We start from the raw sequence: 16,113 nt of genomic DNA on the forward strand, positions 1-16,113 counted from the left end.
AAATCTCATGTCTTGCCGTCCTATTTCCTATTTTTAGGGCTACACTTTACGGGTTATTCTTACTTTTTCCTATTTTTCTTACCGACCAATCTCTTTTCTTTTTTTTTAAATAATAAATCTTTGAAAGTATTATTTTTTTCAATAAAATCAACAAGAACAACGATGAAGACCTAAATACTAAACGAGAAAAAACTACAAAACAATAATTATTTAGCCTTCTTCGCAAATTTGTCGTGTCGAATCCACCACTGATCCCAATCGTTGTTCTTGTCATTTTTGAACGTTGGAAAGTGTACAAGTGGGTCCGGATGGATATCTTGAAGACGTACACCGGCTCTCTCCACCGGCTTCCCTGGTTCCTCTGTCCAACTTTTGTACCATTGACGATAGTCGAAATTTCGGAATTCCACTCCAAAAGTGATCGTTCCGTGTTCTCGAGCCTTCAGAAGTTGCGCACGGAGAAGTGTGTACTGCTCACGACATAGACCGCTTTTCAGAATGTCGATTGGTTGATCTGTGCCGTCAGCCAGGAATTGCTCGATGAGAGATGGGTTGCGGTAGTCAAAGTAAAGGTATTCGTCACGACATACTGGACAGGCGTGATTCAGATTGAACCGCCCGTGTTTGTCGATACAGAAGAGTCTCGGTGGTGGTTGAAGCTTTGATTGTCCTTTGATATTTCTCTTGTACCATCTATAGATTGGAAGTCCTTTGTAAGCCTCCGCGTAGGCTGAAAAATTAAGTTTTTGATGAGTGAGTTGAAGTTTGAGTAGCGAAAATTGGTTTTTAAATAAAGAAGAAGACGAACCTCGACTTTTCATGTACGAAATTTGCTCGGCAATACTGTGTTGTGGCTTGTACATTCCCTTTTTTCGTTCAACATGATTGTAGGCGTAGCCGGCCTGAAAGAGAGTTTTAAAAGTTCCAGAAACGTTTCAGAAATAAAAAGTTTTTAGCAGCTTTTCTATAAACACGAAAACTACAAACCACACAAATTTTTACCTCTTCTGGGCTCGGAACTTCTTTGGTTTTTCCTTCGCAAGCCAATCGACACGAAGAGTGGATTAACCGTCTGGCGATTGATCCTCCCGTGGCCAGCATACCTGTAAAATGTGATTTGTGAGCTGTTTTCAAATTTTCAACTACAAAGAAGCTGAAGAAACTTTGTATTTATATTTAAAAAAGTGTTTTAAAAATAGAGAAATTATTTAGACACCCTGCGCGTCATCTTAAATGCATTGGACGTAGAGAGCTGTTGGGAACACCGTCACGCACAACTGCACACATTCGAAAAATCGTCTTCTTGAATTTTTGAACTAAATTTTCAAGTTTTTATCAAAATCTTGTTCGATCCTCAGTATAAAGTTATTGAATTAAAATAGTATTAAATGTTTCTTGTTCCAGAATCATGGATTCGTGTCTAGAAACCATCCGAAACCTGCACGAAGAGCGAGAACGGTTAATTGATTCAACGGTTAAAGAGAAGATCGCTGAGAAGTTGACACACAAAGCGAAAGTGAATAGCGAGCAGAGAGTGAAGAAGTTCGTGGATGTAAGTTGATGAAATATAATTGTTTCAAGCTTTCATATTATTTTATCTTCAGAGATACTATGAAGTCTCCGCAGAGCTCGCTAAATTCTACAAAGACGAGGATGGCTCTAAAAATATGGAAATGGATGCTGTCTCCGGACCAAACGAGTTCGCCGAGTTCTATTCTAGACTGAAAGTCATCAAAGATGCACACAGAAGGAATCCAGATGAGCTCGCGGAACCACTAACTGTGGAATTCCAGAAAATCAATGAAGAAATTATAAATCCAGAGCGTGCGGAACCAGATATGGTTGAATTTAGTGATGAAGAGGCGTACGGACGTTTCCTTGACCTTCATGCTCAGTATGACAAGTTCATTAATTTGAAGAATGTCAAACGAGTTGATTATATGACTTATTTGCTCAATTTCGAAAAGTTTACCGAGATTCCAAAGAACACCACAAAGAAAACCGGTGCTTACAAGGAATATGTCAACGTTCTTAAAGATTATCTTGTGTCATTCATGCAACGAACTCGCCCACTACATGATTTGGATGCAGTGTTCGCTGAAGTTGATCAGACGATTCAGAGAGCATTCGAAAGCGGAAATTTACCTGGATGGGAAGCTGATAAGAGCAAAAGTGGCCCACAAGCTGCTGCAGTCGACTTGTCACCGTATAACAGTGCTGAAGAATTAGAAGGATTGGGGTTGGAAAGATTGAAGGGCGCTCTGATGGCTCTCGGTCTGAAGTGTGGTGGAACTTTGAAAGAGAGAGCAGATCGTCTCTTCGCTACAAAAGGTCACAAACTATCGGATCTCGAGAAGGCGGCGATGGCTTCGAACAATTCGGATGCCGATAAACAAAAGGCTAAGAATCTCGCACTCGCACAAGCAGAAGGGCACATTATGGCTCTCGCTGAAATTCTATCGGAGGAACGGACAGGAACTCGTGAAAACGTGGAGCGAAAGCAAGCGAGATCAGCTGGAGAAGTTGAGGAAGAAGAAGAAGAAGAACCAATTGTAAGTAAAATATATTTGATTTTGGATCATTTTTGAATTAATTCTAGATCGAAGAAGAAGAGGAGATTGACGAGAGCGCTCCATATAATCCGAAGAATCTTCCACTCGGTTGGGACGGAAAACCGATTCCATATTGGTTGTACAAACTTCACGGTTTGAATTTGTCGTACTCGTGTGAAATATGCGGAAATCAAACATACAAGGGACCGAAAGCCTTCCAGAAGCATTTCAATGTAATTTCTTATTATCTATAGCTGATATAAAACTTCATTTTAAGGAATGGCGTCACTCCCATGGAATGCGTTGTCTTGGAATTCCTAATACATCTCATTTTGCGAATATCACCAAAATCAAGGATGCACTTGATTTGTGGAACAAACTGAAAACCGAAAAGGAGATGGCCAAGTGGAATCCCGATATCGATGAGGAATACGAAGATTCCAGTGGAAATGTGGTCACACGAAAGATGTACGAAGATTTGAAGCGACAAGGTCTTCTGTAAATCATTTAGTCGGCAATCTTATTGATTTTATATTTAAAGACCGAAACCGTTTTCTCCGTCTTTAACTAATGGTCTCACTTTGGTAAAAGTAAATTAATTTATTTTTAAGTATAAAAAACAAAAAGAAAAATACATTATTTAGCGTCTGGCTTTAACATTAGTAGTAGTTCCCTTCTTTTCTTTAGCTTTACTGTTAGGATCTGTTTTATTCTTTGCCTTCTCCTCCGATTCCTCCTTCTCTTCTAACTTCTTTCTTTCTTTTCTTTCCTTTCTTTCCGCCAGTTCTTCCGGAGTCACATTCTTCTTTCTGATATACAAAGCAGCCCCGCCGTATGCAAGAGCATTTAGAATCAGTGTGATAGCGACGAATCCCACGATTTCGATCCACTGATGATTCCAATCCCAGAAGGTTTTTGACCTGTAATTTTGAATAGAATCGAACAGAAACGGAAGGAAATGCGTTTAACTTACGAAACTTTCTCAGTAGCTAGAATTGCATTGTGGAATCGTATCAGTGCTCTCAAGTTTGCATAAGTATTTGGAACATTTTTCTGATACTCAGCAAAGTCCAAATCGGAAATTCCCTCGATTGCTTTTTCGAAATTGGCGAGTTCGTTTCCTCCCGATGAATTATTTTTGAGCGACTCGAGGCCAGCGAACTGTTTCCATTCTTCCACTTTCAATTCTGGATTCGGAAGTTCGTAGAGATTTTCGATGAGCCATCTCAGTTGAATCAAATTTTCCATCGGCACATTATTATAGCGGTGTTTTCGCAACAAAATCTCCTGCTTCAACTCTTCATAACGACTTTTGATAGTTTGGAGTTTCTTCATCTTCAGGATCAATTTGAATCGGTTCTTGTTACTGAAAGGCACCTCTTGAATCTTTTTGTAGAGGACATCTCCTGCTTCGAAGAAGTTATCGAACTTAGTGTCTCTCACTATTTTATCGAATATTTTGAATAGATTCGAACCAGCAACTAGCTTCTCTTTCAGTTCAAACCCCTTGTTCAGTTTCACAACTTCTTTGTAGAATTCAGCATCTGGTGACTCCTTGAGTTTCTCTCTTTCTGTATTCAACTGCTTCTTTTTTTCAGTTATGATAGTTTCAAGCTTAGAAAGTTTGGTTACGAGCTCATCGAACTTGTTTCCACCTATTCCCTGACCAGCTTTAATGAAATTTAGAGCTGCTTTGACTTGTGAAAGATGCAACTTGTTATTGATTAAGGTTTTGTTGAGAGTATTGGTCACATCGGTGAGCAATTTCACTCCGGTACTCGGGAACAAAGTAAAGTTGACTTTAGATAAACTATCACGGAGTGTTTGGAGTTTGTCGTTGAATTCTTGGAACTTGTTTGTGATTTTGTGTTGAAACGGAGAATATTTTTCTTCGTTAATCTTTTTTCGGAGTGCATCATTGTTTCCTCCAGTAAAATCACCGAAAGCAGCACTCCATTCATCAACATTTTCGATCATCTTTAATCCTCTCTGGTAGTCCGCCTCCTTTTGGTACTCCTCTATGTTCCGCAGGATTTCTTGGTATTCTTCAAGTTTCGTCATAATGCCATCATAATGATCCACGAAGCTATTCAATTCATCGGGAATGGCAGTCAAGTTGAACATATTTGTAACAGCAGCAACTGACTTATCGAGACCAAATGATTCCACGCCAGCCATATTAGTCAAAAGTGGTTCGATTGCGTCGATGTGAGTGCGAAAGTCGTTATCTTTGAAGATAGCATCAGAATCAGTCCAAAATAGTGATACGATTTTTCCAATGTCGAAAATAGGGTCCAAAACTTTTTTGAGCACTTCAAGGTCCTCTCCTTTATTTAAAGTGTCTTTCAACAATTTACTATCAAGATCTTCCTTCAACACCGCCAATTCCGTGAATTCGTTTCTGAAGACTTCCGGCCAGATTCGACCGAGTGATGAAGTATCATCCATGCGCGTCAATAGCTGGATCATTTGGGCTATTCGTGATCCAATATTAAACTTAGTAGACTCCGAAAACATTTTCTGAAGTTCAGCTGAAGTTCCAATTTTCAGAGATGAAACTTTTCGAGTTTGGTACGATTTGATGATTTCGATTCTTTCCTTAATCGGTCCATAGAGATCAGTAAAATCAAGGACGCCGTTGAACATCTTCAAGTGGTTGGCCATAGTTCGCAGTTCCTGAGGATATAATTTCATTGCACGCATCGCTTTTTTATTCAATTTCTCCAAGTCGTCTTTCTTCTCTGACTCCAGCTTATTGTAATCAGTAGTTTCTGACTGCTCCACAACTACATTGACTTCTCCTTCCAGTGCTTGCAACCGTGTCAGTGGAAAATCCGTTACACTTTGCCAATTCTTTACAATTTCGCCCATTTCCGTAAACTGTTGCTCTGTATGAATAGGTGGGAGCTTTTCGAATTGTGTGAAGATGTCCTCGAACGCAGCAATTTCGCTCAGAAAACCATTGACTTGAAATCCACTCGTTTTGATGCTCGTTATCTCCTTTATAATAATTTTCGAGTCTTTTCCATTCACTTTCATCCAGGCATCAACGATTGACTCATTTATATTCATGTATCCAGCTATTGCAAGGTTCTCAGATGTTGGTTCGATTAGCTCTCCAAGGATGTGAAGACCAATGGTGACACGGGCATAAGCACCAATCATCTCGGAGATTCGGGAAAATAACCCTTCTGCAAAACATAAAATTCAAATAAAGAAGCTATTTGGCTATTTTTGAGAAAATTGCCAGATAATATTACAAGACTCACCTTTTCCATTCCGGTTCGGCTCTTTGGCAACACGTGAAACTGGCGGATCGTAGGTAGAAGACGGAGCATTCTGACAGTGAACGGAGAAAATTCCGACGAGCAGGAGGTACCAAACTGAGATTTCAGACGTTTTTCTAGTTTCAGATTCTTACAAAACTACTCACCTTTCATTGAACTTGATTGGAATATCGAAAGTTGGATTTCAGAATAATTTCAGACGGTTTGATAGCGAAAACTTTTGACAGTAATAATGAGAAAAATCAATTATTTAAAAAAAAAGAAAAATCCACGTCATCGCTAGAGATGCTCAAAATCCGAGAGAGGTCACGTGAAAAATCATTTCGCGTGGATTTCCTTGGAATTTCAAAACAATAATTCCTACCACGTGGCTAGAAAAGGCTGGTGCTCCTTCAACGCGTTTTAGATTCGTGTTCAGAAACGAAACTAGAAAAGAATAATTTATTAAGCTGGATTAGCCTTGAAATCATCTGGTGTGTCTTTGGCGCATCTTCCCGTATACCTCCAGATTCCCCATGAAGTGTTTAACCGGAAAATGTTTGTTTTGTCGAGAGAGCACAACGAAAGTCAGCTGAAGAAGTCAAGGAAGAAAAACCAATTGTAAGTGAATGGTATTGATTTCGTTTATCATTTTTGAATTAATTTCAGATCGAAGAAAAGGAGGAGATTGATGAGACCGCTCCAGTCAATCTGAAGATTCTTGTTGGCATCTGTCATTCAAGTTTGGTTAAATCAGAAGAGAAAGTCGCCAAATAGACTACTGATCCTGATGAAGCCTGCGTAGATGTTGAATGGATGATATGATTTTGGTAAAATGGTAAAAGTAAATTTATTTATTTATAAATATAAAAACAAAAAGAAAAAGAAATTATTTAGCGTCTGGCTTTAACATTAGTAGTAGTTCCCTTCTTTTCTTTAGCTTTACTGTTAGGATCTGTTTTATTCTTTGCCTTCTCTTCTGATTCCTCCTTCTCCTCTAACTTCTTTCTTTCCTTTCTTTTCGCCAGCTCTTCCGGAGTCACATTCTTCTTTCTGATATACAAAGCAGCCCCGCCGTATGCAAGAGCATTTAGAATCAGTGTGATAGCGACGAATCCCACGATTTCGATCCACTGATGATTCCAATCCCAGAAGGTTTTTGACCTGTAATTTTGAATAGAATCGAACAGAAACGGAAGGAAATGCGTTTAACTTACGAAACTTTCTCAGTAGCTAGAATTGCATTGTGGAATCGTATCAGTGCTCTCAAGTTTGCATAAGTATTTGGAACATTTTTCTGATACTCAGCAAAGTCCAAATCGGAAATTCCCTCGATCGCTTTTTCGAAATTGGCGAGTTCGTTTCCTCCCGATGTATTATTTTTGAGCGACTCGAGGCCGGCGAACTGTTTCCATTCTTCCACTTTCAATTCTGGATTCGGAAGTTCGTAGAGATTTTCGATGAGCCATCTCAGTTGAATCAAATTTTCCATCGGCACATTATTATAGCGGTGTTTTCGCAACAAAATCTCCTGCTTCAACTCTTCATAACGACTTTTGATAGTTTGGAGTTTCTTCATCTTCAGGATCAATTTGAATCGGTTCTTGTTACTGAAAGGCACCTCTTGAATCTTTTTGTAGAGGACATCTCCTGCTTCGAAGAAGTTATCGAACTTAGTGTCTCTCACTATTTTATCGAATATTTTGAATAGATTCGAACCAGCAACTAGCTTCGCTTTCACATTGAAACCCCGATTCAGTTTCACAACTTCTTTGTAGAACTCGGCATCTGGCGAATCCTTGAGTTTCTCTCTTTCAGTATCCAACTGCTTCCTTTTTTCATCCATAATTTTCTCAAGTGTACCGATTTTGGAAACAAAATGAGCGCAATTTTCTCCTTTCTGACTAATCTTGATAAAGTTCAGAGCCGCTTTAACTTCTGCAAGTGACTTTTCGTTCTCTTCCATCGTCTTATTGAGAGATGTGGCCATTGCGAACATCGCATTCACTTGACTATTCGGGAAGTTGATATTAGAGGAGAAGGTTATTCGAATATCTTTTACTGCTTCACCATAGTTGGCAAGTATAGTACTCAATGGATGATCATTTTTGAACTTTTCGTACTTATCCGAATTCGACGCTTCTTTATAGTTGTTTAAACTTTTGGTCCGTTCAGCCTCTTCGACGACACTTATCCAATGAGGAATGTGGATATTAACTTCATATGCATATTTGTGTGTTTCGTTTAGTTTGTCAACAATTTGTGACTGTTTAAGAAATCCATCCAAATTGATCTTGTCATAATTTGTCTTAAAATCATCCAATTCTTTCGAAATGTTTTTCAATTTCAACATCGAAGATACAGCAGCAACTGACTTCTCGAGATTAGATACCTCCGCCATATTAGTCAAAAGTTGCTGAATGATGTTTGCTTGCTCTTTGAAGTCTATATCTCTGAAGATAGCATCAGAATCAGTCCAAAATCCTGATACGATTTTTCCGATGTCGAAAATAGGATTCATCACTTTTTTGAGCACTTCCAGATCCTCTCCTTTATTCAATGTGTTCTTCAACAATGGACTATCGAGATCTTGTTTTAGTACCTCCAGTTCCGTGAAATCATTTTTGAAAACTTCCGCCCAGATTCGACCGAGTGATGAAGTCTCATCCAGAAGCGTCAATGTTTTGAGCGATTCAGCTATTTTTGATGCTACTTGATAGTCTGATGACTTCGAAAAGATTTTCTGAACTGTCGCTAGGTTGGAAATGTTCAGATTTGTATTGCTTTGAGTCAAGTATTCATCGTATTTTGTTATTCTTTTTTGAATTGGTCCATAGATATCAGTGAAGTTCAGAATCCCATCGAATTTTTTCAGCTTTTCGGTCACCGATTTCACCTCACCAGGGTACTGTTCCATCGCATATATCGCTATTTTATTCACTCTTCTGAATTCGTCGATTTCCGTCGAGACCGAGAAATTTACATAAGACATTTCCATAGCTGCTTTGATCTCTTTTTCGAGTGATGTTAACCGTGCAATTGAAACATCGCTAGCTTGTTTAAATCCATCAATAATCTGTCCCATTCTCTCCAGCTCCGAGTTCGAAGGGATTGGTGGTCCATTTACAATTTCTGTGAAGATTTTCTCGAATGCAGTGATTCTATCCAAGTAGTCATCAACTTGTATTCCCTTCGTTCCATTTCCTGCTGCACGTGTTATACCGTTTACCACAGTTACAGCTTCTTTTCCATCAACTCTCAGCCAGGCATCAACGATTGTCTCATTTATATTCATGTATCCAGCTATAGCAAGGTTAGGAGAGGATGGTTCGATTAACTCTCCAAGGATATAGAGTCCAATACTGACACGGGCATAAGCACCAATCATTTCGGAGATTCGGGAAAAACTCCCTTCTGGAAATTAAAAATTGAAATAGATAAACTAGTTTTATTCGCGAATTTTATGAAATTCGCTAGATAATATGGCAAGACTCACCTTTTCCGATAATGGATACTGGAGGATTGTCAGTAGTAGAGAGAGCATTCAGATAACAAGGAACGGCGAGAATTCCGATGAATAGGAGCTTCCAAACTAAAATTTCAGATGGTTTCAGATTTTAAGATGCTTCGGAAACTACTCACCTTTCATTGAACTTGATTGGAATATCGAAAGTTGGATTTCAGAATAATTTCAGACGGTTTAATAGCGAATACTTTTGACAGTAATAACGAGAAAATAAATTATTTTAAAAAAGAAAAAAATCCACGTAATCAATAAAGTTGTTGAAAATCCGAGAGAGAGAGGTCACGTGAAAAATAATTTCACGTGGATTTTCGGGGAAGTTTTAAAACGCCACGTGGCGAGCAAAGATTAACCACAGTGCACTGGTGCACCTTCGACGCGTGTTTGATTTGTATTCTGAAACGAAACTATTTAGAAAAGAATAATTTATTACAAAAACAGAAGTTTCCATCAATATTCATAAGCAGGATTAGCCTTGAAATCAACACATCCCAAACATGAACAGTACTGTTCTCCTTTTCCACAGTAACCACTATTACTACAGCAGAATGATTCAGAATCCGGATCGCATTTCGGAATTTTTCCAGTGGATAAACGTGGAGCATCGTACCCGCATCGACCTGAAACAAAAATGCTTGTCAATTTTGTCCCAATCAACTGTGTTCTCTTACCAACGTTTGCCGGATTCTCTGAGAATGTCCACCACTCCAATGGTTTGTACTTGAAATCTCTCTGCTTCGAAAAGTCGATACAACCAACACATTCACAGTGCTCTTTCGAGTTTCCACAGTATCCTCCGTTACTACAACAGTGAGCATTCGCATCATCTGGATTACACGTCGGAGCCTCTCCTTCCATTGGTGGAACATCTCGTCCACATCTTCCACGTTTTCCTTCTCCTGCATCAGATGTGTACCAAGTGATTTTTTGAGATGGTTTCACTGGTTCTTTGAGTATCAAATTGGGGTCAGTACCGTAGTCGATGCATTCAGGACAAGAGCAGAACTCGGCCCCAGAGCCACAGTAACCGTACTGAAATTCTTACAGTTTTGAATGCGAAAAAAAAGGAGATGAACAAACCTTTCCACAACACGCGTGACCTGGATCATCTGGATCACAAACTGGATAATATCCCTCTATCAATGGAGCAGACTTTCCACACATTCCTGCCAACTCTTCATTATCATCGTATGTCCACCATCTCTTATCATCCACTGGTGAACATTTGTAATTGAAAGATTTAGATGACGTGGCACACAGAGAATCAGAAGCTGCAGAATTCAGAAGTGTACCCTGGTCATCATCAAAGTCAATAGCCCATATCATAACTCCTCCGATATTATTCTCAACGATATAGCCAACTTTATGTTTCAAACTCTCTGAATTCTCGTATCCAACGAAAGTTTTGTTCTCTGGAATCCAGATGAATGGAGCTTTTGCACCAGAATGGAATTTCGTTCTGGTGGCATCGAACTTCTCATGAAGATCCCTCCATTGAACGTCTCCTCCTTCGAATTTCGTGCCTTCTGTGTTGGTTGCAGTGGCTGTTCTCCACATGTCATCCGATGAGTCGACAGCGTCACCAACGTTCTTCCAGAAACGACCGTAGAATGGGACGCCCATGTTGATCTGAAAACTTTCAGACTACTGTACATATCTCGAAAAGTTGAGAAAATAGACAGCACATGGAGAAAAAAATAGAAAATGCCTTTTCTCGATTTTAAGGTAGTCGAGTTACAGCCAGTGATGGTTCAGTTTTAGCCGAAAACTACCGTAACCCTACAGTACCTGAACAGTCTGAATCGAAACTAAATCTTTATTTCAGGTTTGAGGAAATGTCCTGTAATATCACCTAACCAAATTCAAGCCTCTTCATCTGAAGCTACGAAAGAATGACTATTTAACAAAATATATAATATTTTCAGCTGATCATTTCATTATTTAGCTGAAAACGTTTTCTATTTACTTTCAGTTCAGATGATATAATTCAACTGTAGCATTCTCACCTTATTAGTAGTCTTGATCTGACAACTGTAATCCTTCATCGTCGCGTGCACATTCATTCTTCCAGAAAATCTAAAAAAAAACACCGGAAAATTCGTCAGTATTCAATAACCTCACTCACTTCTTCGGCATCGCAAAATTAAGTGGAGCAGGTGGTCCTGTATAAGCTCCCCACTTGGAAGCCCATGCTCCGAAGTAATCATAACTCATCACATTCACAAAATCACAATATTTCATCAACTGTTGTAGATCATATCCTGGTTTCAGTACCCAGTGTCCAGCTGCTCCAGCGAATGAAATCAGATAACTTTTTCCAGTTTCTTCTTCCAATTCTCTCAGTTCATTCCGGAGTTCTCTCATCAAATTCACGTAGTTTCGACGGTCAGCTGGAGTTCCTTCAACTGCACCGCCCGTCACAGGATACTCCCAATCAATGTCAACACCGTCGAATCCGTATTCTTTGATGGCTTTGATAAGATTCGAGATTAGAATTGATCTGGAATTTTTGGATTTCAATGCCCCCTTCAATGCCTTGAAAGCTACCGTACCTCCTTGAGTGATCCGCAGTGAGCACTGAGAAATACTGAGAATTCTCCCATCCACCAACAGCATACAATAACTTTAGATTTGGGTGACGAGAAGCTACCTGAAAAATGGGTTACTGTAGTTTAACGAGAAATTAGAAGCCAACCTCTTTGACATGTTTCAATCTCTCCTTCGCAGCATCTCCTTCCAATTTGATACTTCCATCTGAACCCACAACAAAGAAGGCGAACACCAAATGAGTTAGTTTTTCAGCCTGGAAAGAAGATGATTTCGGGTATATTCTAGTGACTTTGTTTCTTACTTGATCATCTCTGAAAGGATGTTTTCCCCAAGAGGTGATGTATCCAACTCGTCGCCTGCTACAAGATCGATCAGCGATTCCAGCGTGACTGGCTGGAAAATATGAGGGAATTTATGAAAATACAGACATTGATCACATTGAAAATAGATTATTCAAATGGGTCTCACCACAAAAACCGATGAACCTCTTCAACTGAACATGCTTCAAAAAAGCCATCAACTAACCAAATATTAAAAATTTTATTCTGAAGATTTCTCAAGTTAAAAACTTTTCTACACCTGCTCTAAATCTCGAAATATTTCACAAGTTTTCTCATGCTCACCTCCAAAAAGTAATACAGTAATCCCGAGCAACCACGTCACGATGTTCTTCATTTCTAAACTAAGCTCTTTCGAATAAACTCATTTCTTCCGAAAACCTTGCCTCCCCTGCGTTCTCCTCAATCCCCCATACTATTCCCAGATTGTTTGCACGATCACAAATAAGGTGTGAAAAGCAAAAAGCCCCCCAAACAAGTCCATTTCGTGTCCATTTAGAGAAGGAGCTTTTTCTTGTTTCCCTCCGAGAAACGAGAAAGATCATGAGTTACTCCGATTTATTGAGTCACTCTTTGGGGAGAAAGGAATCACAATTCATGAACAATTGAAACCAGTAAAAATAAGAAGAACATCAACGCAATAAATATGAATTATTATTATTAAATAAATTAGGTTTTCATCGCAGTTCGCCGTTTGACGGCTCCAGATCCAGTCTCTTCTTTATCCACTTCTTCTGATTTTTCTTCGATTTCCGGCTCAACTTTATCCTTCTTCTTCTTATCGTCTCCACCCTCTCCGAACTCATTAATCCGAGTGTAATCGACTGGGTACAACCATCTCTGGTAGAGATACACCAAGAACACGATATCGTCTCTGAAAACAACAAACATGTATTTGAGTATAACAACTTTTGAGTCAATACCGGAAACAAGCCATACGATGGGCGGTCGGCATGGTTATCACGAATGCGAAGAGATCATCAATGAAAGTGTTGAAGGCCTGAAATTATATGAATTTTTCAGAATTTCTGAAAATTTTCTGATCGATACCTTGTACATAAACGCTCTCCATGGAAGATGAGCGACACTCTTCAATTTATAATTCACGAACAATTGAGGTAACATGAACAAGAATCCAAATGCATACACTCCATTGGCCGACGTCTCCAGAAGCCAAGATCTCCATGATTTGTGTGGAACATACAGTAGACTGTAGATAGCACCACCAATGACAAGAGGAATCAGAAGTATCGATAGATATTTCATGGCCTGTGAATCGATTGAATCAGTCTCATTTTCCTCGGCAGAGTGCTTTCCGAATTTGATTCCTCGCCAGGAAACCGAGACTTTGTAAGCTATAGTCACTTTCCAGTATTCTATAACAGTGGCGATTCCAGCGGGGATTAGAACAAGAAGAGACGTTTCTTGGTCGAAAAGGTAGAAAAAGATGATGGTTTGAGAGAAGCATCGCCAGAGAAGAGTTCTGAAATTGTTGTAAATAAAATAATTTTTTTATTCAAATGTTTACTTTGTAGACAATCCAACCATCGACTTTCTCCCCTTCCAGAAAGATATATCATTCTTGAATGCCAACGCGTCGAACAACAAATGAAGTGTGGAAACGAAGAAAGTAACCATCAAAAGAATAATCGATGTCTCTGTGAAAAGACCTCTCAACTCATCGATATCCTTGTCTTTGAATCCATGCCTCATTAATTGATGTGTCGAACGGGCGGTCGAAGTGAGAAGAAGTAGTTTGGCAACACTCGTTGGCTCGTAACTAATCGTCAAGTTTACAGCCTTTTGGAAGTCAGACAACTCGTATAAATGTTTGCTTCGCATACTCATCTCATCGACAAACATAATTGGGAGATATCCTTCTGCTTGATTGTGTCGCTGGATTGTCAGGAAATCACTGAAAAAATAAAATTAATTATTTTCTCATTTGTTTCATGCTCTTCATGCCACATACGCCAATTCTCCACTAATCTTCGTTTTCACATAACGATTCGGCTCGGAAACTATTCTCACGGGAAGAATTGATCGGAAGTGAGCAGCCAACTCGACAACTTTCTTCGGTTTCTTCTCGACTTTCTTCACTTGTTCATCTTCCGAATCCCCTAACAATTGGAAGGTTTTCGCAACTGGCTCTTGGAAAACAATCATTGGAGCAGCTACGTGAACTTTCCAAGGCGCTGACATCGGATTGTGACCTTCGAATTTGTGAGGAAGGAGAATTGTATGGGCGTAGAGGTAGCCATCCTTAGCGACTGACGACGGGATTTTTACTTGGAGCTGAAAAATATAAGTAAATAGTTATAGGAGAGGAATTTTCATTTATTTGACTGTAAACCTGTATAATTATGTATCAAAAGACACTGAGCTTGTAAATTTAAATGGGTTAGATGCAAAGTTTCAGAAATGCTCTCTGTTCAAAACCAACGTTCGTTTTATGAATAAAAAGTAAAAAGGCGACAGGTTACGAACAAAAATCGCAGTTTTAAGCAGTGTGTCTTCTCGAGACGGTCTCGAGAAAATTCTCGAGAAAATTCTCGAGAGATCTCTCGAGAATTTCTCGAGAATTCTCGAGAAATTTTTCTCGAGAATGTCTCGAGAATTTCTCGAGAAATCTCTCGAGAGATCTCTCGAGAATTTCTCGAGAATTCTCGAGAAATTTTTCTCGAAAATTCTCGAGAGATTTCTCGAGAATTCTCGAGAAATTCAGGTCTCGAGGAGTGATTTCACGAAATACTCACAAAAAACCAATTTTACTAAAATAAGTATGTGAAGAAGTGTAATAGAGATTGAGATTAAATTGAAAGAGATTCATTTTTAACAAGAGAACCGAGTTCATTAAATCGAGAAAAATTTCAATAATAACTAATGGATAAACTATATTTTTGTCAATAAAGCTTTAATAATACAAATATTTGACAAAAAAAACAACGACACTCCAAAATTCCGCACCGCGCCATAAATAGTAAACAAAATTTTCAAAAACCTATTCTCGAGATTCTCGAGAATTCTCGAGAAATTCTCGAGAGATTTCTCGAGAATTTTCTCGAGAATTCTCGAGAACTCTCGAGAATTCTCGAGAATGTCTCGAGAATTTCTCGAGAAATCTCTCGAGAGATCTCTCGAGAATTTCTCGAGAATTCCTTTTCTCGAGAATTTTCTCTCGAGAAGACACACTGGTTTTAAGAAACGTTTACGAAAAATTTATCATTCTCCCGAAATCTGAGAAACAGCGGGCATTTGGAAGTGCCGATACGACGTACGAACACTTGTTCTTCGCTCGAAGTATTCATTCTCATTCGGGCACTATTTCCAATCAAATACAATATTTTTAGTTTTCAAAAGCCGTACATCTTTCTGAAAAGCGTCAGCAATTTGAACATTCTCCACAGTCGTCACCAACGTCTCCAACGCATCTTTCTTTGTCGAAAAGTAGACGCGTAGCTGAAGTAAATCGAATAATCCTTCACCGTTCGGTCGGATAATTGGCTAAAAATAACTAATTTTAATTATAAAATGAATGTTTTTCTTACTGAATAACACAACGAATCGGAGTCATGATCGGCGCATAACTCTGGTGTAAACAGTTTATACAATTGGAAGAAATTATAGAACATGAAACTTAGAAAGAGTGTTGACACGATCTTCGTTAGGTTTATCTCCATCTGCAAATTGATTTTAGATACACTTTTGTTAGAGAAATTAGAAAGTTTAATGATATTTACGAGCAGAAATTTTTGTAAACCGAGCTGGACGGATCTATTTCTAACATTTCACATATTTAATCGCTGCGCTGAGAACATTTTATTGTGAGAGTATCAGAATACAAGGTTATACCAGTTTCTTTACAGTAAAAGTGAAATGTTTCA

The 16,113-nt window shown here is 38.9% G+C and overlaps 6 protein-coding genes across 6 annotated transcripts; 1 reads left to right on the forward strand and 5 right to left on the reverse strand.

Moving 5' to 3' along the window:
- Positions 1–206: 206 nt before the first annotated feature.
- Positions 207–1,101, reverse strand: GCK72_004955 (uncharacterized protein; the record flags this gene model as incomplete). Its single annotated transcript, XM_003117482.2, has 3 exons — positions 207–730; positions 809–902; positions 1,003–1,101. 3 exons carry the CDS (start codon positions 1,099–1,101, stop codon positions 207–209), a joined length of 717 nt encoding a protein of 238 aa, XP_003117530.1.
- A 307-nt stretch (positions 1,102–1,408) lies between these two features.
- GCK72_004956 (uncharacterized protein) lies at positions 1,409–3,054 on the forward strand (the record flags this gene model as incomplete). Its single annotated transcript, XM_003116927.2, has 4 exons — positions 1,409–1,552; positions 1,605–2,552; positions 2,600–2,785; positions 2,830–3,054. 4 exons carry the CDS (start codon positions 1,409–1,411, stop codon positions 3,052–3,054), a joined length of 1,503 nt encoding a protein of 500 aa, XP_003116975.2.
- A 138-nt stretch (positions 3,055–3,192) lies between these two features.
- Positions 3,193–5,992, reverse strand: GCK72_004957 (uncharacterized protein; the record flags this gene model as incomplete). The annotated part of the gene is made up of 4 exons (XM_003116703.2): positions 3,193–3,472; positions 3,526–5,743; positions 5,822–5,935; positions 5,986–5,992. 4 exons carry the CDS (start codon positions 5,990–5,992, stop codon positions 3,193–3,195), a joined length of 2,619 nt encoding a protein of 872 aa, XP_003116751.2.
- A 719-nt stretch (positions 5,993–6,711) lies between these two features.
- Positions 6,712–9,467, reverse strand: GCK72_004958 (uncharacterized protein; the record flags this gene model as incomplete). Its single annotated transcript, XM_003116998.2, has 4 exons — positions 6,712–6,982; positions 7,036–9,232; positions 9,315–9,410; positions 9,461–9,467. 4 exons carry the CDS (start codon positions 9,465–9,467, stop codon positions 6,712–6,714), a joined length of 2,571 nt encoding a protein of 856 aa, XP_003117046.2.
- Positions 9,468–9,791: 324 nt separating this feature from the next.
- On the reverse strand, positions 9,792–12,566 carry GCK72_004959 (uncharacterized protein; the record flags this gene model as incomplete). The annotated part of the gene is made up of 9 exons (XM_003116977.2): positions 9,792–9,961; positions 10,013–10,373; positions 10,422–10,970; positions 11,348–11,417; positions 11,467–11,841; positions 11,894–11,991; positions 12,037–12,144; positions 12,193–12,284; positions 12,515–12,566. The coding sequence occupies 9 exons, from the start codon at positions 12,564–12,566 to the stop codon at positions 9,792–9,794; spliced, it is 1,875 nt and encodes a 624-aa protein (XP_003117025.2).
- A 332-nt stretch (positions 12,567–12,898) lies between these two features.
- GCK72_004960 (uncharacterized protein) lies at positions 12,899–15,861 on the reverse strand (the record flags this gene model as incomplete). Its single annotated transcript, XM_003116955.2, has 7 exons — positions 12,899–13,103; positions 13,153–13,229; positions 13,280–13,712; positions 13,758–14,144; positions 14,202–14,524; positions 15,596–15,733; positions 15,778–15,861. The coding sequence occupies 7 exons, from the start codon at positions 15,859–15,861 to the stop codon at positions 12,899–12,901; spliced, it is 1,647 nt and encodes a 548-aa protein (XP_003117003.2).
- Positions 15,862–16,113: the final 252 nt, after the last annotated feature.

This window comes from Caenorhabditis remanei, chromosome II, assembly GCF_010183535.1.
Source record: "Caenorhabditis remanei strain PX506 chromosome II, whole genome shotgun sequence".
Lineage (NCBI taxonomy): Eukaryota > Metazoa > Nematoda > Chromadorea > Rhabditida > Rhabditidae > Caenorhabditis > Caenorhabditis remanei.